The 23,807-nt window shown below is 38.7% G+C and overlaps 1 protein-coding gene across 19 annotated transcripts in view; it reads left to right on the plus strand.

The window, feature by feature from the left end:
* Nucleotides 1-20,505, plus strand: part of KDM6A (lysine demethylase 6A) — a 152,854-nt gene extending 132,349 nt beyond the window's left edge. For 10 of the 19 annotated variants that reach the window (XM_066314074.1, XM_066314081.1, XM_066314080.1 and 7 more), the window contains 12 exons: nucleotides 88-193; nucleotides 909-1,114; nucleotides 3,610-3,674; nucleotides 3,773-3,847; nucleotides 5,190-5,338; nucleotides 6,323-6,437; nucleotides 7,990-8,177; nucleotides 9,356-9,497; nucleotides 14,736-14,862; nucleotides 15,798-15,968; nucleotides 16,230-16,308; nucleotides 18,217-20,505. In XM_066314074.1, the coding sequence (XP_066170171.1) occupies nucleotides 88-193; nucleotides 909-1,114; nucleotides 3,610-3,674; nucleotides 3,773-3,847; nucleotides 5,190-5,338; nucleotides 6,323-6,437; nucleotides 7,990-8,177; nucleotides 9,356-9,497; nucleotides 14,736-14,862; nucleotides 15,798-15,968; nucleotides 16,230-16,286 (1,401 nt within the window). In that variant the 3' untranslated portion in view covers nucleotides 16,287-16,308; nucleotides 18,217-20,505. The other 9 variants (XM_066314075.1, XM_066314088.1, XM_066314077.1 and 6 more) reach the window with 4 other exon arrangements.
* The last annotated feature ends 3,302 nt before the right edge of the window (nucleotides 20,506-23,807 follow it).

The following is a 23,807-nucleotide window of genomic DNA, read 5'->3' on the forward strand; positions in this document are numbered from 1 at the left end:
TTCTCTTCTGGTTTACTGTTCTTTCTTGTTTTAAAAATAAGGAATCTGGATTGATCTGAAATCTAATATTCCATTATAATTTTGCAGTTGGAAAATAAACGAGATGCTTTCTTTCCACCTTTACATCAATTTTGTACAAATCCAAACAACCCTGTTACTGTAATACGTGGCCTTGCTGGAGCGCTTAAATTAGGTAAATTTACCTTTTTTGTTCTTACTTTGGGGAGAAATTAATGTTTTTTAAAGAGAAGTCTCTCAATTCAGTTTAGAAGTGGATATTTTATTTCTGTAATACTGTTTTAACTGTATATTCCAAGTCAGTAGGGTAAGTTGTCATTTCTCAGTTTGCTGTTGTTTCTAATCTTGGTCATGTCAAAAAAACCCCACCACAAATAGAGCAGATTTTGTTGAGCGCAGAGAGGGGCTGAGCTGTGGATACGGAAGTTTACAGCCGTGCATTTTCCTATTAAAAGCTGGATGCATGTTTTACTGTTTAGATCTAATGATCTGTAATTTGACTATGTGCAGTATTTTGAAGTCTATAGACAGATAAACTATCACTGCTGGTAGGAAAAGTGTTTTATGATGGAAGTACATTCATAAAGCTCTGCCCTGAAAAATACCTTCTTGGTAATAGATTGGAACATTGTTTGCAGATTTGTTTACTCAAGATAGGTAAAATGTTTCTTGTAATATAGTCCATAGCTGCCAAGCTTTTTCTCATTTTCTACTGGATGTCTGGAGGAAAGGTTTTGGGGTGTCAGTAATTAATGTTCAGATGGGCAGTGTTATGAAGACTAAGGGGTAAAAATGATTTTAGAGTAAACCTTTTGATAACTTTAGCCATTTTCCTGAATATTTTTATTCAATTTTAACCTTGATTTATTAATTTTATTGCTATTAATTAGATCTAGGACTCTTCTCTACTAAGACATTGGTAGAAGCGAATAATGAACACATAGTAGAAGTAAGGACACAGCTACTGCAGCCAGCAGATGAAAACTGGGACCCCACTGGAACAAAGAAAATCTGGCGTTGTGAGAGCAGTAGATCTCATACAACAATTGCTAAATATGCACAGTACCAGGCCTCCTCATTCCAGGAGTCTTTAAGGGTAAGTTAATTGCTACTATTCAAGTTATAATTCCCAGACTGCATACTGACTCTGGGACCAATTAATAATGGGTATTGGAAAAAAAGCAGAAACTGTTAAGGAAAAAGAGACATTTCCATTAGCGTGAAGAGCACAGGTAAGTTTTCAAAAACTATTTTGAGTAGAGGATCAAATAATACATTGTTCTTCCCAAATGCTTAGTGTAAACTTCAGTTTAATAATGTAAAACTCATGGTTATACATAGTTTGAAAGTTTATTAGTTGAAGCTTTCATATTATAATGTCAAAATTCACATTAAAATATTTAGAACTCAAGGCCTTTTTATAATTTGGATTGCTTCTAATTTCACACATTTTGAAATCAGATTTCTTTGTTCTTCCTACTACCCTGAATTAATTTGGACATGGCTTATTAGAAGTTTACACTAATACTAGTCTTCTGTTTGGTTCCAAACATAACAGTTCATATTCAGTTTAGAAGTTTTTAGATTTATGTGACAGAGTGAAGTATTAGAAATAATATTTCCCCTTCCTGCCTTGGCAGAGGGGTTGGACTCCATGATCTCCAGAGGTCTCTTCCAACCCTAACTATTCTCTTACTCTGGGATTCTGGGAAATGTGATTTTATTGGTATTTTTAACATTTTTTTACTGAAGTTGGGAGCACATTCTTGAAACTGGCCATGGGCACTCCTTGGAGCTTATGTTACCTGGTATTACAAAAAGATTGGGCTATGGTAAAACTAAGACAAGAAGATGATTTTGATCAACTCTTTGTTAGAAAATAGGAAAAGGGTCAGTGTGGGGAATTGTAAAGGCAATGTTCACTGCCTTTACACAGAAACAGGAATGATTTCAGTAAGAAGGGAGAGAGAAAATCTGAATTTATATTTTGTGCATTAGAGGAAAGGATTAGAAACAAAGATATGAATTGCTAGTTTAAAAGAACAGAAGGGAATCTAGTCATAAGGCTTTGAGCTGGTGCAGGCTGAGGAAAAGAAACAGGAATACTACGGGAAGTGGGGGGCCATGGAAATCTTCTAGAACTTGGGATTTTTCTTCCTCTGCAGTGGTAATAAAGTTCAGTAGGATATTGGCTGAAGTTTTCTGGTGACTGAAGGTTTCTGGTGCCCTTTGAGCAGTGGCATCAATGTTGTATTCTTGTATTACATTCTAGAGGGTCTGGAGAACATAAGATCACTGGAACAAAGTATCTATCTTATCTGTCTATTTGTCTGTCTGTGTGTCTGTCTATCTCAATCTAGGTATCTTTGTTTGAAATTGTACCTAATTTTGCAGTATATAAATATAATAAAATTGCACATACCACTGAAAGCCTTGCCTTTGGATTTGCAGCACAGTGTGTCCCGTAGGGTGTTCTGATTTTTTTTTCCCCTCACTATTACAAACTGGTGGTAAAAATGCAATACATAAAATAGTTTTTAAGACTGATGGTTTTAATTTTTCCCCTGGAAATAAGAGAGATACTGTACATGTGTCCTTTGCCTAACACTGCTCTGACCTGTCCTTAGGTGACTTTCCAGTGTTTAAATGAAAGCTTTATTTCTTCTTTCTATAGCCACAGTTCTCTTGGCTTGCCCTAAGTGATCTTTCTTCTTTATTCCTGTAACAGCTATTACATTGCTTTTCTAACATGTCTTGAAGCATTTGATACATCCATCATCACTAGGTTCCTTTTTGTTTCTCTTTGTCCTTCATTCAAAGGATGAATAAGACTTTCTCAGGTACACAGGGCACTTTGAGATTTAACAACAATCCCATTCAAAGCCAGGGATCTTTGGATAAAATCCAGACAGTTCCTTCTTCCTTTGTCTCTTTTTTTTTCCTTCTCTGTCCATATACTTGCCAAAATAGAAGTCTTTAGAATAGGGTTTTGAACAGAGTCTGCTAAAAAGATCAAATTGCATCATTTAATATTGGTTGGATTTTTTCCAGTAGTCATGGTCTCAGCTACTTCTAGTGCTAAAATAGCATATGGCTATGAAAAATTCAAAAGATTTTATATAATGGATTTTATTAAATTAGTTTTATAAATATTAGTCATCCTAGTTTCCTGTCAGAATACCTGCTTGACTTTGAAAGAAGGTGGATGTTCTTATTTGAAACAGTTAACAGAATTCTTTAGTACTGGATTCCAGGTCATCCTCGTAATGGAGCAAACCAATGTACTCATTTCCAACTTGAATGCTGGCCAGCAGAAATATTTACAGTGTAGACATTTTCTGTTGGCCTGGCCTGAGTGTCATAGAATCTGCAGCCATGAGGAAGGTTTTTTTTTTTTCAATGCATTTGACTAACTTTATTTTCTTCACAATGAAGAAACGTTGACACAAAATCTTAGGCATGGTTTTTTCAAAAGTTGTGTCAGTATCTTGAAACAAACATATCTGTGCCTATATTGTCACTTTATATATTTCATCTGTTCTTTTATATGTGTGTGTATATGTAAAAACATTTCAAAATTGCATTTTATAGGAGGAAAATGAGAAGAAGAGTCACCACAAGGACCACTCAGATAATGAATCCACATCTTCTGATAAGTAAGTGTGGTATAACTCTTAATTCTGTACTTGGTTATATGTGCTATTTTACATCGTTCCCTTTTCACATTTGCCTGATATATTTGTTGCATTTGTAGCTCTGGGAGGAGGAGAAGAGGACCTTTTAAAACAATCAAGTTTGGGACCAACATTGACCTGTCAGATGACAAGAAGTAAGTTGATTACAGTTTCTCCTGCTCACAGTAGGATTTTACATGATGATAATCGTTCTGGAAATCCTGTTTAGTATTCTCAGACATCAGTCAGTCTGTTGATAAATTCCTCTTGCACACTCTATTTCCACAATGAAATGGTTACCTTTGGTCTTCAGACTGTTGTTACAAGTCCTCCACATGCTAAAATATCTTTTCAAACTTCTCTTTCCAGGATTTTTGGTTTTCCAGAAATGAATTTAAACATCCATCAGAAACCATTCTTTCTAGTCCTCCTTCTTTGTTGTTTGTTCCTTTCCCTTTGTTTCATTGTGAGGCTTTAAATTGTTTGCAAACTGCTTAGTTACTTCTGACAACACCAAGTTTTTAGTTTTTGCATAGAAATTGTAAGATTAAAGGGGTTTTTCTTTTTTTCTCTCTCGTCTTTCCTTTTATATTTATTGTTTGTCTGAATTTTTGTTATTCATGGGTTTTTCCTCTTTTTCATCCTGTCACCTGTTTCCACCTCTTCATAACTCTTACTTCTTTATCCAGTAACAGGGTTCAAAATATGTAGCAAAGACCAGACCAGTGCTTACCTTTCAAGAGCCTCCAAAAAAAAACAAATTGAGTATTATTTAAGCTATATATCCTTCTGTAAGTAGATGAAGGTATCATAGAAAATACTATAAATACTCTGAAAGTATGTTTTTATTGTCCAGTAATTGGTTCAATCTCTATTTAATCCATATTTCCATCAAAGATGCAGCATGTCTAGGCTGTCAGTCCCACCAACTGCAGTACAACAATTCTGGTCTACTTCAGTTACAAGAAAAGAAGAAAAGTTTATGGTGTTTGGGGAGTAAGGACCACTTAAGATGATGACATCTTTAGTGGCAGAGTCATTGGAAGATCAACATATGCATCTGTGGATGTGATTAGAGGTTGCCACAAAATTTGAGATATTGATGTCATTTTCCTTATAAAAGAAATTCCATTTGTAGATGCAAACTAGTTGATAATTAACTGTTACTCTGAACAAGCCATTGGGAGAGAGACTTCAAATGAAGCTAAGCACAACTAAGCTGAGGCTCATAAGAAATTAGATTTAGATACTTGAAATAGTTGTTGTAGGATCCTGGATAAGTGCCAGATCTTCTGATCTGTAGTTTCAACTTTTGCTGCAAAATTATGTTTCCCCTCAACCAGCCCGTCAGATTTGTGATTGTATTTGAAAATGTTTTAAAATTGAAGGAATAACACAGATACCTGTGCTAACAGTTTTTTGAAAATGTTTACGTTTCCCAGACTCTTCTAAGAATTTCAGGGATTCACAGTTTGTCAATTTGCTATTTTGCTGCAGGTGGAAGTTGCAACTCCATGAACTGACAAAACTTCCTGCTTTTGTACGTGTGGTATCAGCAGGAAATCTTCTAAGCCATGTTGGTCATACCATCCTGGGCATGAACACAGTGCAGCTCTACATGAAGGTTCCAGGAAGCAGGACACCAGGTGAGTACCATCATCATAAGCCCATGAAAAAATCAGGTTCTACTGTGGCATGTTGGATGTAACTGCACTGCAGATTTCCTATGTCTTACAGCATGCCTAAACATGATAAATATGCATATTCAGTATTTTTAGAGTTCTTGCTTAACTGAACTCTGCCTGTTAAAAACTCTTACAGTGGAAATTTCTGGATTTCTGCAGTGCTGGGGAATTGCCCTGCTGACCTCTTGCATGCAATAGTGGATTCTTTAAAGAGAAAAAAAAGAAGTTGGGTTTATCTACATGGACAGTATTTGTATTTTACATACCTTGGAAGTTTTTAGAGGCTTCTCAAGAGGGTCTGGTGCAGTCTTAGAAGTCAGAAATTCCCACTTTTTTAGATTTTTACTGTCTGAGAATAGGCCTCAGCTCTCCATGATGAATCGTGCTGTGTGCGCTGGGGTCCTGGACTGGGACTTGAAGAGTCTGGACTGAATTTCAGAGTCTGCTTTTTTCTGAAGTACATCTTCAGAAAATTCCATTAGGGATTTTGGCTCAGTTTTCCAGCTGTCTAAAGAAGATTAAATACTGGGCATCTCTTCAGGAAGTTTGAAATCTCTTTCTGAAAGATCTTTGCACTCCTTGTCTGTTCAGTGCCTGAAGTCATTAAGTTTTGCACCTGACCAGGACTGTCAGGAGATAGCATGAAACACAAAATCTGAGCTTTTGAAGTATTTATTCCAACAGGAGGGAGGAACTGCTGAAATATTGGTCAGATCTCCAAGATTGGTAGTTCCAATTTTGTTTTCCACAAACTAACCAGAGCAGAATTCTAGTAGCTTAACTGTGTGAATCACCTAAATACTGTATATAAGTGTCATATAAAATATATAAAAATACTTAAACTGTGATGTAAGTTCTTCTAGTAATTGTGTCTTTGCATTTCATGGTATTGTTTTGGTAAAAAAGTCACACATAACCTGTGTTTGCTTTTCTCTTAAATTTCAGGTCATCAAGAAAATAACAACTTTTGCTCAGTAAATATAAATATTGGTCCAGGTGACTGTGAATGGTTTGTTGTCCCTGAAAGCTATTGGGGTGTCATGAATGACTTCTGTGAAAAGTAAGCTGGATGTGCTGTTTTTCTCTTACTTTTATCAAATTTTTTGTGCCTTTCTCAGAGCTGAGAGGGGAAGTTACTGAGGGTGTTCTAAGGGGACATTATTTTATGTGTTTTCCATCTAGTCAGAAGTCTTTTTAAAGTAGGTCAAAATGCAAAATCTAGAGTTTGTACAAAATGTCTCATTTGTACAATATACAGAAACTTGGGTTACCTGTGACAAAAGCAAAAGCATAATTCTCTTGTCAGAAACAAATACAGAGTCACTGGTATTTTGACAGGTTTTTTTTGTTACATTTAGAGTGAAAGCTTAATTCGCCCAGGCCCCAGGAAGTGTCATGGCAGGCTTTGCTCAGAGTTATATATCTGTAACTCCCTGGAAAAGCTGAGGTACCCTGAGCATTGGGGAGCTACTCAGCCAGCTCTAAGATCAGAATTTCTCTGCTGTGCCTTGCATAGAGTGATTTTAAAAACAAACTGAACAATACTGGTTTTATGTACACACACAGAAAGAGAGGGAGCATCAATTGTGTCCCTTAATCATGCCAATAGTCAAACAGGAGCCTCTGAGGTTAATTGTATGGGAGAAGCTTTTTCTTGCCTAGTTGAAACTGGATTAAGCTCTTGACTTCAGAACTTTGCCAGAGCTCTGCAAATTCATCTGTGTCTCTGTATTTTCTGCCTGTCTTCTGACAGCTGCTCTCATTTAACCCACCCTTACAAAGATAAGCCATCTCAAAAATGTAGTTTCCACCGATAGAATTGCCATGTCTGTGGCACAACTGGCCCTTTTACTCGCATGTCACTGTCCTTCTGAGGCTGACAGAGAAACTGCGAGCTTGGTAACCTCACAAAATGTCTACAGTGCCTCTGCGAAGGCACTTAACTGTCTTTGAAAACTGTGCATTGCAAATAATCCCTCATGGTGCAGTATAAAAGCAGTATAATACTGGGATAAGGAAAGGAGAGGAGCGTGGATTGTGCATAACCATAAGGGAAGGGTTCATAGTTATGAAATCGATATAGAGGTGTTTCTCCATGCTGCTCAGGAGGGTCAGCATTTCTTGGCTGAGAGCACTGACCCATGGATCACAATTGAAATGTTGCCAAGAGGTCACTTGTTGTGTAGGCAAAGCTGCACATGCACACACAGACAGTGTGAGTACATGTTCAGAACAGAAAACATCCTTGGAAGCTGCTGTGGTCTGTACAGATCAGTCAGTGATCACAGGTGCCACACTAGATTTGACCAAAGGTTGGTCTGTCTCAGCGTCAATAAAATACTGGGAAACTTAAAGGAAAATAGAACTTAACTAGAAGCTCTAAATTGAATTTGCATGGGCAGGTGTTCTGATGTATTGCAGGATGTGAAATGTGGAATTATGATCAGAAATTTTATACATGACACTTTGCTTTTGGCTACTCTTTGTGAGTCATTCATTAGCTGCAGAAAAATTTCATGGTGACGGTCATTTTTTACAGATTGTGTTGAAGTATCTGCCACTAACATGTCCACTGATAAATGCTGACAACTTTATCTTTCCTCTTGTTTCAGGAACAATATGAATTTCCTAATGGGATCTTGGTGGCCAAACTTGGAAGATTTGTACGAAGCCAATGTCCCAGTTTATAGATTCATTCAAAGACCAGGGGATTTGGTGTGGATAAATGCTGGCACTGTTCACTGGGTTCAGGCTATTGGCTGGTGCAACAACATTGCATGGAACGTTGGCCCTCTCACAGGTATGTGTGAGCAGTGCCTGTGCTGAGCTGTGTGTAGGTAATACTGCACTGCTCATGGCACAGAACCTGCCAGTTCTTATTAATTAGCCATGCTTTACTAGATGAAAAAACCCCAATGTGCTGCATTTTTGAAATTTGATTTGTTCAAGCTTTAAATAATTCCACTGTAAGGGGAGGAGAAAGCAGCAAGAATGCAGTCTTGGCACTCATGCTTTGAATGGGTTACTAGAAGTAAAATGTGTATATTAATTTATGTACTGTCTTCTTAAGCCATTTCTTAACTTTTTCTCCCACATTTGTTCTACTCAGCCAACTGCACTGTGGATTTCCTATGAATTTAAGGAATATCCTTTAATATTGACGGGACAGTGGGTACCTAGTAGCTCTGTGGTGAGAGCATCAGGAAATGCAAACAGTTGTAAAATTTAGTTCATAAAGGAACATCAGGTTTCTCAGACCTGCTGCTCTAGAATTCTTCAGTTTTGAACCATGGTCTTGGAAGGATTTTTATCTGTGAGTGTGGAAGGAAATTCCGAAGCTCTAACAGGAGTCTGTCAAGTGTTTGAAGAGAATGTACTTCCAGAAAAACTTCTGTTTTCTTAAGCAGTTTAAAATGTGTCTTTATATGGTGCCATGAAGAGTGTATCTCTGGGATTCTGTGATTGACTGATAGAGCTCCCATGTTCAGTCACAGTAACTTATTTTGTAAAACATTTTTAAAAGAAGGGTGGAGTGAGTAGGCTGCTTAATGAAAAAGTCTGACTCACTTCTTCTCTCAAGAAGAGATTATATACCATAGCAGGGTAGAATCATGTTAAATTGTGAATAGAGTGAGATGGAGACATTTCAAACCTTGATTTTTTTTAAATCTGGAATATTTGAAAATGTACTAATCAACCATTTTTGAAATACTGCTCCATGTTCAACAAACAAATTGAACACATGTCAGTAACTTGTCTTCACAGGTATTTGTTGCTGCTGTGGTACTGTGTTCTTCCAGCACCATAAATACTTTTTAAAAGACACTGTAAAGAATGGAAATGCAGTTGGGATGAATGGCTCATTGTGAATGAAGTTTAGCCATAAAAGATATAAATTACTGTTATAAACAGAGTGATCTTGGTTGATAATTGTTCCTTCAGCTGAGTGATGGCCTCTGTAACTGTGTGTTTGTGCAGCCTGTCAGTACAAGTTGGCAGTGGAACGGTACGAGTGGAATAAGCTGCAGAGCGTGAAGTCCATAGTGCCCATGGTTCACCTGTCATGGAACATGGCTCGGAATATCAAGGTCTCAGATCCAAAGCTTTTCGAAATGATAAAGTAAGTTTTGTTCATTTGAAGGTTGACTGTGCCCTTTTCCTCTTCACGCATAAACCAGTGGTTGGTTTGGAAATAGTTCTTCACAAGACTTTTCTGTTCCTGGGAACCAAACCAAAATTACTTTAGATTTTGTTTTTCAAACACAACATTTATTGGTATCCTTAATCTTATTATGTTTTATGTGATCTTACTGTGGCGTAGCTTTAGAATCATCTGAGTAACTATTTTTTTGTTAAATGTGCCATAAACTTAATTCAGCAGTTTACAGAAGAAAGTTGGCTTTGATCACAGCAGCTGTTCAGAGTATGTATCATCAGAAATAGGAAAATTAGGTCATCAACCCAGATATTAGAGTTGGAATATATAGTCATTTTTACAGCAAAGTTAAATTCTACATTTCTAGTACCTGTAGTTAGTGTTCTCATGCTGTCATTTGGAGATCAGTATAAATCTTTTAAATAAAGGCAAGTAGGAACTTGAGAGCCTCCTTCCCTTTGCTCTTCTGAACAATGAATTGATTGATGTGTAAAATTATAATTGAGTTTAGTGACATTTCTCATAATGCATATTTCAAAATGCAGGAATATTCCAGGCTTCAAGCATCTGTAGTGATTTTCTTTAAGGGTGCAACTTCAAGAAATGTAAATCACATTGCAGCACCATACTGAAGTTGGGGAATGAATGAACATAGGTTTGCCTTAAAGTGGGGGAATGAATTCCAAAGCATATTACTCATCATGAGAATCCTCTGGTAGCAGCACACTCTGCTTTGTCTGAATCTACCAAGGCACTTCTGAGCCCTTCTTACCCTTACCAACATGCTGGATCAACAAGCATTGGATCCTTTTAATATTTGCCTTGAAATGGGCTTTAAAAAAATGGGTGAGTTAACTTGTGAAAAAAAGGGCAAAGAAAAAGGGTGTCTTTTTTCCCCCCAGTGGGATTTATTTTTACAGTAGGAATTTAATTTAGGCTTGAACATCTGTTGCAGAATGGTGGCATTGGGGAAATGTTAAATTTATAAGAACTGAGAATGTTGGAAGTTGACAAGGAGGTTTGTAGTCACTCTAAAGCTTGATTATAGGGTAGGATTTGTGTGTGAATACTTTCCTAAAATCTAGGAACTGATACTTAGGGTAAATAAAGTATTTGCTGAAGGCCTGGCAATCCTGCCCCTTCAATTTAACAATTAGTGCTCATGTTCCTAATGCCAGCTGTCATAAAAAGGAGAAGAAAAACTGAATGTTTCGAAATGAGAAACAGGGGAAAATGCAGGCGAGTGTGGGAGGGAGAAAGCCAAAAAGTCCATTTAAAAATACCAAATCCACAAGCTTGACTTTTATCTTTATTTATATAAAATACATATAAAGCCCAGCAGGCGTCTATTGTAAAGCTCAAAGCAGTTCTGGTATGTTCTTGAAAAAATATGATTTTGAATATTTTGGCCACTTGCATTTTGCATTTGCCATGGTTTGCATTTAAAAGGAGAAGAACGTGACTGAGCACAGCATCCTTCTCCAAGGGAATCCCTTAAAAATGTTATGAAGAAGCACAGAGGACAGAACAGTAATTTGCTGTTGTCTTGCTGGCTGACAGCAGCCCAGCTTTTTCTAGCAAGAGACTCAAACTTCAGGTGTACATTACAAATAAACAGAGATGCTGAGAAGCAGATAGAAATTTTGGGTGTGCATGCATTCTCTTTTTTCCAGTCTGCTGAAACCATTTCCAGTTTACTTGGATTAAGCCTCCCCCATCCAGGTTAGTTGTCAGCCAAAATTCAAGTTCCTGCTGTGGCTTCAGAGGGGAGAAAAGAGGGGATGGTCATCTCTGATGTCTAATGTCCAGTAGCAGCAGCAGCCTGAGATAACTTTTTATTCTGGTCTCTCCTGTAGTTTTGGAATAGCAGTTCCTAGAAATCTGTATCAGCACAGCCTGGTGTCTGACCTTGGCGTTGTAAACACACTCCAAGAAACCTTCATGAATTTCCTTAAAGATAGGGAAGTTGCATAATTTTCCCGTGGACTCCTTGTCTGCAGGAAAAACCATCAGGAAAGCTACTGTTGTCCACAGACCTGGATTTTCTATCTACAAAATAGAGACATTTGGGAGTTATGTATATCTGACTGTATGCATGTGTATAAAAATGCTGAGAAAAAATAGTCGTTTTTGATAGAGCTGGTGGAATTTCATCTTGGATAGCTGGCTTCATTGTCATCAGGAAATAAAAATAAGTGTCACAGCTGTCATCTTTTTGCTGAGCACAGGTCTGTCTAAAATTTCCTGTGAAAGATACATAAAGTGTTTAGGTAGTTTTGACTTCTGTCTCTGGGACTAGTTAGTTATCAGCATAGTACAAACGATTAGCTCTTGGAAAATGATAAAAAGCAGCTTCTAATTCAATTTGAAAGATAAATACAAATATGTCTTAGTGGGTTATGTGAAAGCAACCACTGCAGAGGCAAAAAAACTAAAATTTGAGCATAGATATAAATATTAGGAACCACTTTAGTGAGGAAAAGAATAGCGGGAGGGAAAAAAGTAATAGAAGAAGGAAACTTTGCTTTTGGAAGAAATCTGATGCCTTGTTATATTTTTAGTTAATGTGCAGTTCAGTACTGTCTTGCAAGATAAAAGTCAAAGAGGAAAACCTGAAACTTTCTTGTGAGATGTTTTTTAAAGATTTGATTTTAACAGTAGAAGCGTGAGCAGGAGCACAGCAGAAAAAATTATTTAAAACTTGGCTGAGGGAGGACAGCCTTCACTAAAATTAACTGCAAACCTCTTAGATGGAAGCCAGAAGGACTTTTAAAATGCATCTGAGGAAGAGAAGAATTTTAGAGGTAGAGCAAACATAGTAATAAAGGCTTAAAAAATTAATTCCAAAGTAACTGAAATACTGAGTTCTTTTACAGAAATAGTTTCAGAAATGTAGAAGAACACGACGTGGAGAAATTACTTTGCACAAAATCATGAATTTAGGTAAAATACTTTTCAGTATCAGGGAAGATGTATTACTGGAAGGTACAAAGGGGTCAGTTTTGCATTGCCATTGGGACAGTCTCTGCACTTCTGAGAAGTTTTACTGAATATCCGAATATTCAAATGTGTTTATCACTGCCCTTCTAGGAATAACCGGGATTATGTCCATTTTTAATCCTCTTCTGTTGAATATTTGAATTTGACTGGATATGATTTAGTCATATCTTTATGCCATACCTGCAAAGAGTTTGAGAGGGGGACGGTCTAGATTTTCTTCCAATTGAGTTCTCACTGTTCCAGAATAAAAACAGGCCTGCAGTACTAAAAGCTGACCCCATTGAGCTTGCACAGTCGCTTTGCTAGGAACCTCTTTGGTTTTCTTAAGACTTCCCAAACCTCAGGAAATAGTGATGCATATTCACAGTGATAGTCTGTATCTTTTCTCTCATATTTAATCACATGAAATAGTTAATATTTGCATTTTCATGTGCCATTACTAGGACCTGAATTTTCTCCAAGGAGGGGGAGTTCACCTTCAAGCTATTGTTTTCTGCTTTGTTTGCAAATTTGGCAAACATTGTAGCAGTGTAAGTGGGTTACATTCTGAGCAGTTCTTTTTTCACAACTGAAACAATAGAAAAGGCTTTGAAAATAACTCTTTGAAAAGTCTCTGGAAGTCAGGAGTGGAGAACAATGGTGGCAGGTGTGCTTGCAGTTACTCTTTGGGATGCCCAAAGACTTTTCCAGGTAAAAACAGAAGAGAAGAGTGATAGCTTTTAAGTTTCTTTTAAATAATCAAGCTGAATTGCATAAATGAATGCTTTGCCAAAATTACTGAGCTTGTCAGGAGCACAATAACCCAAGACTCGAATGAATTAATACTTAATCCATCACGTGTGGTTGGCCTTAACATCATAACTCACATTGACACCAACCTTCCAAAGTGTTGAAGGAGTTACAGCTTAATGAGCTGTATAATTTTCTTAAAACTGGGTACATGAAAATAAGATATTTAACAGAGAAACACAAACATACTGCCAGTTTTGTGTTATCCTTACAGTGAGGGTGTTTGTGAAGCCATAGTGAAGGCACTGTTTTTAGTGAAGGTGAATAGTATGAGTGTAAAACAAGAGGAGAGCATTTCAGAATCCTGAGATTCTTTTAACTGCTTGGAAACACATGAAAGAAACATGTTTTTTTAAAATAGAGAATGTATGTATTACATGTTTCAGGCTTTAAAATGGGAGAGGGATCAAGTTGAAAACACTTGATAGAACTCTTGAGCACTTTGTTTTCTGTCCAGTGTTTGTTTTTACATTTAATTTTTTTCAATCTTCCTTCTGCATCTAATGAGCATGTAACAAAACCACCCTGTGGAGGAGAAAATTGAAGGCTGCAAAGGCTGCAGCTCAAATAAATAGGGTAGCTGAGAGCTAAAATTATTGTAAATAACATTGTAATTTAGAAATTTGGCGACCTATTTTGCCAGCTTTTTTTGAAGAACATACATAGCTCATAAAATGCTAGAAAACAAGATAAATTTTCTTGTAGGGAAGAGAACTGTATAAAATTGTGACATTAAATTATTGGGGGATTTTCTGCCTTTACAGGGAGTATGACAGGGAATGGTGGGTTTTAATCTGACAGTTGAAGAGTTCTTCATTTATAAAATAAATGCTAGAATTTTATTTTTTGTGTTGATTTTTTTCTCCTAGTACCAGCCTGTCTGTTTTTTTCCCTTTTGCATGGGAGAAGATACATGTTCTATTTCTGCTGTGTGTAAAGTGATTCCTGGCAGAACTTGGAATAATAAAGTTTAGTTGTGCTGAGAAAGTAACAGGAGTTTTGGGATGTTAAAAGAGTCCTTTGGATCAGGCTATAGTCACATAAGATGTAAACAGCTATGCTGAACTTGGCAGTTCAAGCTAACTTTTTCTAACAAATTCATGGTTCAAAATAAAATACATGGATTGCTTTTGAAAACACATTGTTCTATTGTGCTTAGAAGAGCATTCATGTGTTTCAGTCAAAAATGAAAGGTACAGCCTATTAGCAGGGCAAGAGGCAGTCCTGAAAGAGGTCCGTAGGTCTGACTTGTCCTTAAGCCATGAGTCCAGTGATTCTTTCTAGGCAGCTGTTTCTGGAATCCCAGAGGAAGAGCAAGCTCCAAGGACAGGGTCTTGGAAGAAACTGAAGCTTTCTTGAGTTTTGCTGTACAATTGAATGTTGTACTGATCACAGAACTGCTTTTGGTTGCAGGTACTGCCTGTTAAGAACTCTCAAACAGTGTCAGACACTGAGGGAAGCTCTGATTGCTGCAGGAAAGGAGATTGTCTGGCATGGACGAGCAAAGGACGAGCCAGCTCATTACTGTAGCATTTGTGAGGTCAGTAAAAATGTGTTGGGTCATCTGCTCTTGTAATATTTATTTAAATTTTGCCCTGTTTTTTCTTGTTGATGATATTTAAATTTTGCTTTTAAGCTGCAGCATCTGCTCTGTGCTGTAAGCACATCTGTGTGATGCAGTGCTGCCTTCCAGGAGCTCATCCAGATGTTTTTCTAGACATGGGCTGTATTTTGCTGAAGGCTCTCCCACAGTACTTCTACAACATTGTTTTTCACTAGGTCGATTTTCAATTCTCAGTTATTATAAAATGTCATTATCCCTTCCTGCATAAAATTTGATCTGCTGAGCTTCATTGTAAAGGTGTATCTGTCTTCATTTAAGAAGTCAACAGCACACCCAGAAGAGAAAGAACTTAAGTCCTTTTTTTCTGCAGGACATACCTTTTTGCTGAATTTTTTCATTCGACTTACTGTTAATAGTTGCTCTAAAGTGTTGGATGATAGTTTCCATGAAGCTTAAAAGAGAATAATATTTTCCTACCCCTATTAGAAAATTAGTTTCTAGTTATCCTCTGACAGAACCTCTTGGGCAGGATGAGCATGTGGCTCAGCAGTAAGGAAATAAATAACAAACTTCTTTAGCAATAAAAAAGAAAAATAGGTATAATTGTTTGAAATCTCCACCTTACTGAGTAACCCCTATTCAGCAAATGAATCCTGCTTTGTCAATATTGACCCAAAGCTTTCCCGTGGTGCCGTTCATGCAGACACCCAAAGTGTAATATTAGTGGTTTTACACTGCTTCACTTCTCTGCCCAAGCCTTAGGAGAATAGATTTTCCCTGAACAAATCTAATTTTTCTCTTTGCATGCACAGGATCGGGTTCTAAATCTTAAAGAAAACGCAGTTTTCATGGTTTTTAACTTTTTAAAAAACGAAATTGTAATGCTTGGCTTTCTGTTTCCTGTCTCATAGGTGGAAGTCTTTGATCTGCTTTTTGTCACTAGTGAGAGCAATTCTCGAAAGACCTACGTTGTACATTGCCAAGACTGTGCACGAAAGATAAGCACGAACCTGGAAAACTTTGTGGTGCTAGAACAGTACAAAATGGAGGACTTGATGCAAGTCTATGATCAATTTACATTAGTAAGTCAAATTAATAAGTGGGTGCATAAATACATTATTTGTAAAGCAGTTGTAGGCTGTCTTGGTGCTCCGTTGTACGAGTGCCGTGGACTTTCTGATTCAAATGGAGGTTTGGGTTGTGTGTGATATTTGCAGAACAAAACCTGAAGAGTCAGAATTATGTGAAATACTACAGTAACTTACTGCAGAACATAACCACTGAGTTTTCAGGAAAAGTATGATGTTACAATTCATAAAGTTGTGGCTTTAAAAATCCAATAGAGATCACCTGAAGACCATAACTGGATCAGATGGAGATGGGAAGAATCAGGACAGTGAAGCTTGGAGAAACTAGCACCAGGTTCAAGAGCATCTCTAATACATTGGTTGTGGTATGAAGTCAGTATAGCAGCAGAGCATCCTATGCACTCAGACCCTTCCTTCCCCTTCCCCACCCATCCCCTCCCAAATCAGCACTGTCCTTCTGCTTAGCAAGTGGATGCTCTCAAACAGTTCTGTCTCTTGGCTTGGGGGCCTCCTTTGCATTTCAATTTAAAGCAAAAAGCCTCTTTGCCATTATAGCTCTGTGCTATATATGGCAGCCTCCTGCTTTGAACTGTGTCAGCACGACTGTCCTAACATTTCACCCAGGTTTCATTGTTCCAGGCAAAGATGGCTTTTTTTGTAACCACGATGAAAGCGGTGCTGGATGTATTTATAAGCCTTGGCTTTCTGTCGAAGGAGACAAACATTGGACTAAGTGTTATGGGAATTTCATGCTGGATTTAATATGACAGCCCAGTAAGGGCTGTGCCTTTTGATTCATTTCCAGGTGCTGCAGAAAATGTGTGTTTAGTTACTTCATGTATTGGTAGCACGCCGAGTTGTGACCTTCTGAGTTAAGGCCTCAAGGTTCATCAGTGGAGGCTGGGCAGAGTGTGGGACCATGTCCTCTGAATTTAATTCTCTTCATTAGTCCCACAGAGCCTGGGTTGGTTGAACTTCAGGTCACGCTTCTAAGAGGTCACTGTCATTATAGTCTGTGAAATGCTGCAATTTCAAAGTGATGATCTGTTACAGAAAAGCATAAAAATAAACACACTTCTCTGTGTTCTCAGATACTTCATCCAGTTGAGTGGAAATGGGGTAGAATGTTCCTGTATGGAGATGAGAGGGGGAGGGAGGGGTATTTTGTTGTCTGTGCCTATACATTATTTAGGTAACAGCAATGATACTGTCCTAGAACAAGGGTTCTCAACCTGTGAGTAGCTCCTTCCCCCAGCAAAACCTAAGGCTGGGGCCCTGAAGGACATTGGTAATTGTTGGTGTGTGAAGTTGGTGTGCCATTCATTTCTTTTAAAGGGGATATACACTCAGTTGGGAAAAGTCATAGCCCAGAAGTGACATCTCTCAGATGTAGGAGGAGAGTTAAGGTTTGTTGTAAATCATAGGATGAAGATAATCTTACCTGGCAAAGGCGCAATAGGCCAAAGAGAGACTGGGTTACAGTATCAGGAGCAAACACAGGGATGAGCCAGCATTAGAGTTCCATAGCTGGGTTCTCTGGTGTGATCTAAAGTATCTTTAAAGACTGTGAGCAGCTTTTTGAAGGAGTTCCACTGATAAGTAGGACGAGAGGAGGAAATGCCATCAAGGACTCAGTACTTTGATGGAAATGCCACAAGGTGCAGTCCTGGAAAGCAGTTAGGTGTCTCCTGACAGCAGACCAGAACAAGGCACCTAACTTAAGTCTTGAGGCACTTTGTCCCCATGTCAGAGAGTCTAATACCCTTTCCACAGATACCTAAACCTCAGGAGGGTATGATTTGCTCAGGTAGAGGGGAGGAGGGAAAATGAAGCCCACAAAGGCTTTGGAGAGCCACAAATGGACCATCTCCCCATTGGTAAACAGGTTGAGAATCGCTGTTTTAGGGTGTATAACGATATGTCTGTGTTTGAGGCCACATGGAGCCCTTTGCTGCCACAGTGGGACTTTTGGCTGCTCACATCATGTTAACACAGACATCCCCACAGCATACTCCAGTCTGCAGTATAGGCAAAATCCTAATGCAGAGTGTTCATAAAATACATGTTGTATTTGAGTAAGGTGGAAAAAAAATGCCACTGTTCTCTCGAAAGAGTCCTGAAGTGTAAAAAAGAATAGTGTGTGTGACTTTTGAACTCTCATGGTTACAGTTTGTGCAGGTCTTAGTTAAACACAGAGTTTTGCACCCTTGTAGAAAAGGTAATTTAATGTTTTCTCTTTCAGGCTCCTCCATTGCCATCCTCCTCATCTTGACATTTTTTCATGGACATTAAATGAAAACTTTTCTGATATTCAGGAAGTGACCCAGTTCTGCACCACTGATTTTTGTAGCTATCCCGTAAGGCTGCTGGCTGAAAGCTGTGTCTATGCAACCTTCCAAGTGCGGAGTGTCAACCAACTGGACAGGAGAGAGCACTGCCTCCTACTCCAGAACTCAAAACAAATAAAGCTCATCCAGCTGTACTTCAAAAAAATAATTCCATGTTTTGTATATATCTGACAAAACTGGCAACATTATACAGACTACTGACTTGAAGACCACCTCTTTTGTATTTCTCTGTTTCTGGGCTGATGAGTTGGTTTCATCCATTTTTTCCCCTTCAGAATTTTCCTTGGAAAAAGTACTAGCTTAGCTGGTCATTTCTTTGTAAGGTAGTTAGAAATTTTAAGTCTTTCTTTGGGCAACTTTTTTTTTTTTTTTTTTTTTTTTTTTCTTTTTCTCCTTTTTTTTTTTTCTTTTTTTTTTTTTTTTAATGTGAAGAGTTAGGTGATATAAATTTTTTACTGCTTTTATGTTTTTCTGTCTTGTTTTGAAACCATGACGGTTACACTTTTGGTTCCTAAATAAAATTTAAAACAATTAACAGCCAAGTCACAAAGATAAATGGGTTGCACATAGACTAAGGAATAAACTTCAGATTTGTGATTTTTGTTTCTAATCTTGATGTAAATTTACACTATTTATAAATACATATTTATTGCTTGAAAATATTTGTGAATGGAATGCTGTTATTTTTTCCAGATTACCTGCCATTGAAATTTTAAGGAGTTCTGTAATTTCAAACACTACTCCTATTACATTTTCTATATGTAAATAAAACTGCTTAGCATTGTACAGAAACTTTTATTAAAATTGTTTAATGTTTAAAGTTTTTCTATTGTTTGAGTTTTAAAAAGATTTTATGTACAGTGCCCAGTTTTTTTGTTCTTTTTTGAATCTGATTATATATATTTTATATATACTCTTGTGCTTGTGTATATATATAATATATATAGAAACTCGAATATAAATATGTGTATAAAGATTTAGAGACTAAATTTTTCTCGTTTTAAGTTTTACATCTATGGTAGATTTGAGGTGTCTACTGTAAAGTATTGCTTACAAAAGTATGATTATTTTTAAAGAAATATATGGTATGTATCCTCAAGACATAGAATGACCTTCAGACTGGTTTATTGTTAAATTGCACTTTTTGCAATAACAGACCAATAAATAGTTGCTGCCAAAATATAGTAGTAGAAAATAAGTAACGGCTAAATTTTAAAGCTCTTCAAGAAAATACCGACTTTGCAGGAAGTTTGGCACTAGTTTTAGAGGAGGAATGAAGAAGATTGAGTTTTGGTGGGGATGTTCTCTAGATTTCAACCAAATTGCAACTTATATATTACAGTATGTTCTGTTAACAATTTTAAAAGTTAAGACTGAATCATCTTGGCGTCATTGTTGACCCCAAAAAAAGGACGTTGTTTTGTGGTATTCTATTGTATTTTCACATATTTTGTAATACGAATTCACTGGTAAATTTTTGAAGCACTAGGTTTATTTAGGACAAGTTTATAATATATCATTGTAACAGTTTGCAGTTTTAATGATGGTATTTATTTTAAGTTGCTCCTTTCTCATTAGCTTCTTGAAAATGCATTAAATCTAAATTTCAAAATGGATAGCTTTCTTATCGATCAGAGTTGACTGATGCGGAGGGTTCTGCATCGAACAGTTTCTCATAATTTCTCATTAGTGGGGTATGTTAGTGATTGCATTGTTAAATTTTCTGTAATCAATGTGAAGTGTTACAGGCACAGAGCATGCGGATAGTTCCTTCTGAACAAAAAGAATCGCCTCTTATGTTGTAGCTTCAAACGAAGGGTGTTTTAATGAAGAATCAGCACAGTTTATCTCCTGCTGTTAAAAGAGTTACACCACAGTTAGAGCTGACTTTCTTGCTAGTTCTTACTAGTTGGACAAGAGAGTGTAGAGATCAAAGAAAAGCGTAATGAAATGCTCTTGCCAGCAAAATTATCAACTAGCAGTTAGGAAGTCAGTATTTGCAGTTCTGTAAAGGTGTAAGTCTCAGCTCTTGATAACAAACTCTACAAATCATTTTTTTATTTTTACTTATGTATTTTATGCAGTCATAAATATTGTAATCTTGACAAACCATGCTGCAACTGAAAAGCTACTCCTTTAAAGTAGTCTTAAACCCAAATAAAAGCAAGATACACTTACCTCAACTAATGGTAAACAAAAGGTCCTCATTTCTCAGTGCTGTAAAAGAACATTGCTAATTAGGGAAAGAGCCACTGTGTGCTAATCAGAAGGGCTTTGTACCTTTCCTCCCCTTTGGAAAAGAGGATATGGCATTACCCAGGAAGAATATTCATATTTTGCCAATGAGCAAGTAGACCAAATCAGTAGAGCATCAGGCAGCATTCCTTGTGCTGTGGGAAGGGTTGTCATGAATTGGAATTGCTGCAGGGCTTTAGTATTTTGCAGTTTCCGTACTTTTTAATCACACTCTCCTCCCAAGTGATGGGACAATTTGGATCTATAAGCTGCTATGATTTAGAACGCTTTTCTCTCACTTTATTAAAAAAGCACAAGTTAATATTTCGTCAGTGGTACTTCTTAAGAAGCACTTCTGCTTCTTCAGTTGTGAAGCACATGATGCCAAGTGGAGCATTTGTAATCTGGGTGTTTCCAAGCACTAGGAGTTGGGCAGGGCGGGGGAGCTGGAGTATGGAGCTGAACTTTCCAAGGAATCTTGGTCTTGGGGCCCTTGAGCTCCACAGCTGAGCCCTGCTGCAAGTGATTCTGATCTGTTCCTGGCTACAAATTGTGGTAGCAGGCAGATGAAAGATGAAAATGGCCAAAGACATGGCATTTGTTGCAAGAATTTTCATTAAGTTACAGGCTGAGAGAAGAATGATACTGTTATGGGATGGATAAAACCAGAGATGAAAACAGGTGTTTAAAAAGAAATAGTACAAAGTTGAATTACAGACAAGAAGGAATTAGAAAGAGCAACTTTTGCTACTGAGCTGTGGGTCTGAGAATGGTCCTTGAGGAGCTTGACAAAAAGGGATCCTTACGTGGGGAGAAATAAATAGTCGTGTGTTTCTCAGCTTAATTAAGATCTTCCGTAAATATATTCAACAGATCATTTGATTTTTAAAGCTTTCCTGCAGATATGTAACTTGGGAGCAGTTTCTTTGCTTTTTTGGAGAAGTCCTACCAGTGGTTATGGTTTAGAAGTAGTGATGTTGGTGTCTGTGTATGAAGTATTCAGATAAAAATCACTAGAAAGTAAGAAGTTACATACTGACAGGAAATCCCAAAGCTTCCTGAATTTGTGTGGCAGAGAACTTGATGATCCTGAAGACAAAGAACCCTGAATCTGTGCCTTGCTATGTGACTTCCCAAGTTGCATTAAAATGAAGATGCTTTGCTTCCATGAGCACAGCTTGGCTAAGTTGAGCCAGTTCCTGGGTCAGAGGTGGGCAAGGCTTGGGGATTTCACAGCTGGTGATTTCCTGGCCACAAATAACATTTCTTGGTTAACAAAGAGAAGGAAGATGCAGGGGTTCATCCAAGACCACAGGGAAGAGGGAACTCATCCTTGGTTGCTGCCCTGATCCCTGGGAAGGGGTTCCAACATGACAGTTCAGTACAGGGATTAGGAGGTGTTTTAATCTGAGTTTACCTAGGGCAGAACCATTTTGTCTGGAGCCAGAGCAGAGGGCCATGATGGGGCCAGCAGATGAGTGTGGTAGGAAGGCTTCATATAAGAAGGACTTGTCCATAACAAGGTCATGGAAGTGTTGGAGCAGGTTCAGAGATGGGCCATGAAGCTGACAAGGAGGACTGGAATACATCCTCCATGAGGACAGGCTCGGAAAGTTGGGGCTGTTCATCCTGGAGAAGGTTGTGTGGAGAGCTCAGAGCGCCTTCCAAAGTCCGAAGCAGCTACAGAGAAGGTGGAGAGGAACTTTTTTACTAGAAACTGTAGTGACAGGAAAAGGGGAAATGGTTACAAATTAAGAATAAGGGAAATTGAGCTCAGATACTAGGGAGAAATTCTTCTGTGGGCATGGTGAGGCCCTGGCACAGGCTGCCCAGAGAACTGTGAATGCCCCATCCCTGGCTGTGTTCAAGGCCAGGTTGGATAAAGGACTTGGTCTGGTGGGAAGTGTCCCTGCCCATGGCTGGGCTTTGGGACCAGAACAGCTCTAATGTCGGTTCTAAGCTCTTAACAAATACGATTCTGGGATCTTCTATGTCTGCTTTAGCCAGTGTGGGAACAGGCAGAGGAATCACTCCAGCAAAGTGCATGGAGACGAGGCTGATGGATGTGAGGATTTACCTCAGGGACAGGTCAGAGCCAACCAGTGCTGCCTGTTCCCTCTGTGCTGCTGCTGAGAGTGGAGCAAGGAGGGGTGCAGGTGATGCCCAGGCAAGTTCAAGCACAAAATGAAGCTGAAGCTCAACCCCAGGTGAGCTCAGTGCAGGGCTGCTGCAGCCGGAGGGGAGGAGGAGGAGGGCACAGGGTGCCAGCAAGGCAACAATTCGGGCATGGGGAGGGCACAGGGCAGCCTCATTCCGGGAAAACAAGGGCATTCCTCCAAAAAGAGGGGAGAGCAGGACGTTTGGGGGAGGTGGGACACGACGTTTCCTTGGTGCTGGAAACTCCATGCAAGGCTGAAAACAGAGGAGAGGGAGAGCAGCTGCTGGGCAGAGCCCCTGTGGTGACAGGGACATGGGGAGGGGCTGCAGCACTGCTGTGTGTCTGGGCTAGGAGCACAGCCACCATCCCTGAGCCCCACAGGAGGGAAGAGCTGTCACTGTCATCCGCTGTGCCCAGGAGGAGCAGTGCTGGCCTCTCCCATTGCAGTGGGATAAAGGGAGCAGGGAGGAGTTGTAGAGGTGAGGTGGATATATCTGTATTTATTTGGGGAAGCCATAAAGCCATTGAAGGGTTGGGAGATGGGAAGAGGCACCTCACCATGGCAGCAGCAGGGAAGGCTCAGCTCCCAGCCTCACAGTATTTTACAGGGCACTGCCAGTTTCTGCTCCCAGGGACCTTGTTAAAGGGTTAAAATGCACTTGCTGCTGCCCCTGCCTGGGAACAGTGGGGCAGTGGGCACACTCAGCAGCTGGGGGACATGTGTGGACCTGGGATGAAAATGGATTTATCATTGTATCCCTCTGCCTCCCTCCTGTCCTGCCCCCGAGCTCCCGAAGGGCAGTGGTTCCTCTCTCACAGAAGGCAGCACACTCCACTTTGTATGAGGATGGAGCACTGCTCTCAAATGACATCACTCAATTTATTTTTTATTCTCATAGGAGGTATTTTCAAGCTGTAGGACAGAGAAATTTGAAAGTAACAAAATTCCAGGCAAGGGTTAATGGATGGGCTAATGGTTAAACAAATGGGCTGAAGCACTGACTCCTTTAATTCATGGAGCTGGAAGATTCTTGCAAGAGTCACACCCGAACAGCTCAGCCATTGCCAGAGTCCCTGGGAGCACTGAAACGT

Source organism: Sylvia atricapilla, chromosome 2, assembly GCF_009819655.1.
Source record: "Sylvia atricapilla isolate bSylAtr1 chromosome 2, bSylAtr1.pri, whole genome shotgun sequence".
Classification (NCBI taxonomy): domain Eukaryota; kingdom Metazoa; phylum Chordata; class Aves; order Passeriformes; family Sylviidae; genus Sylvia; species Sylvia atricapilla.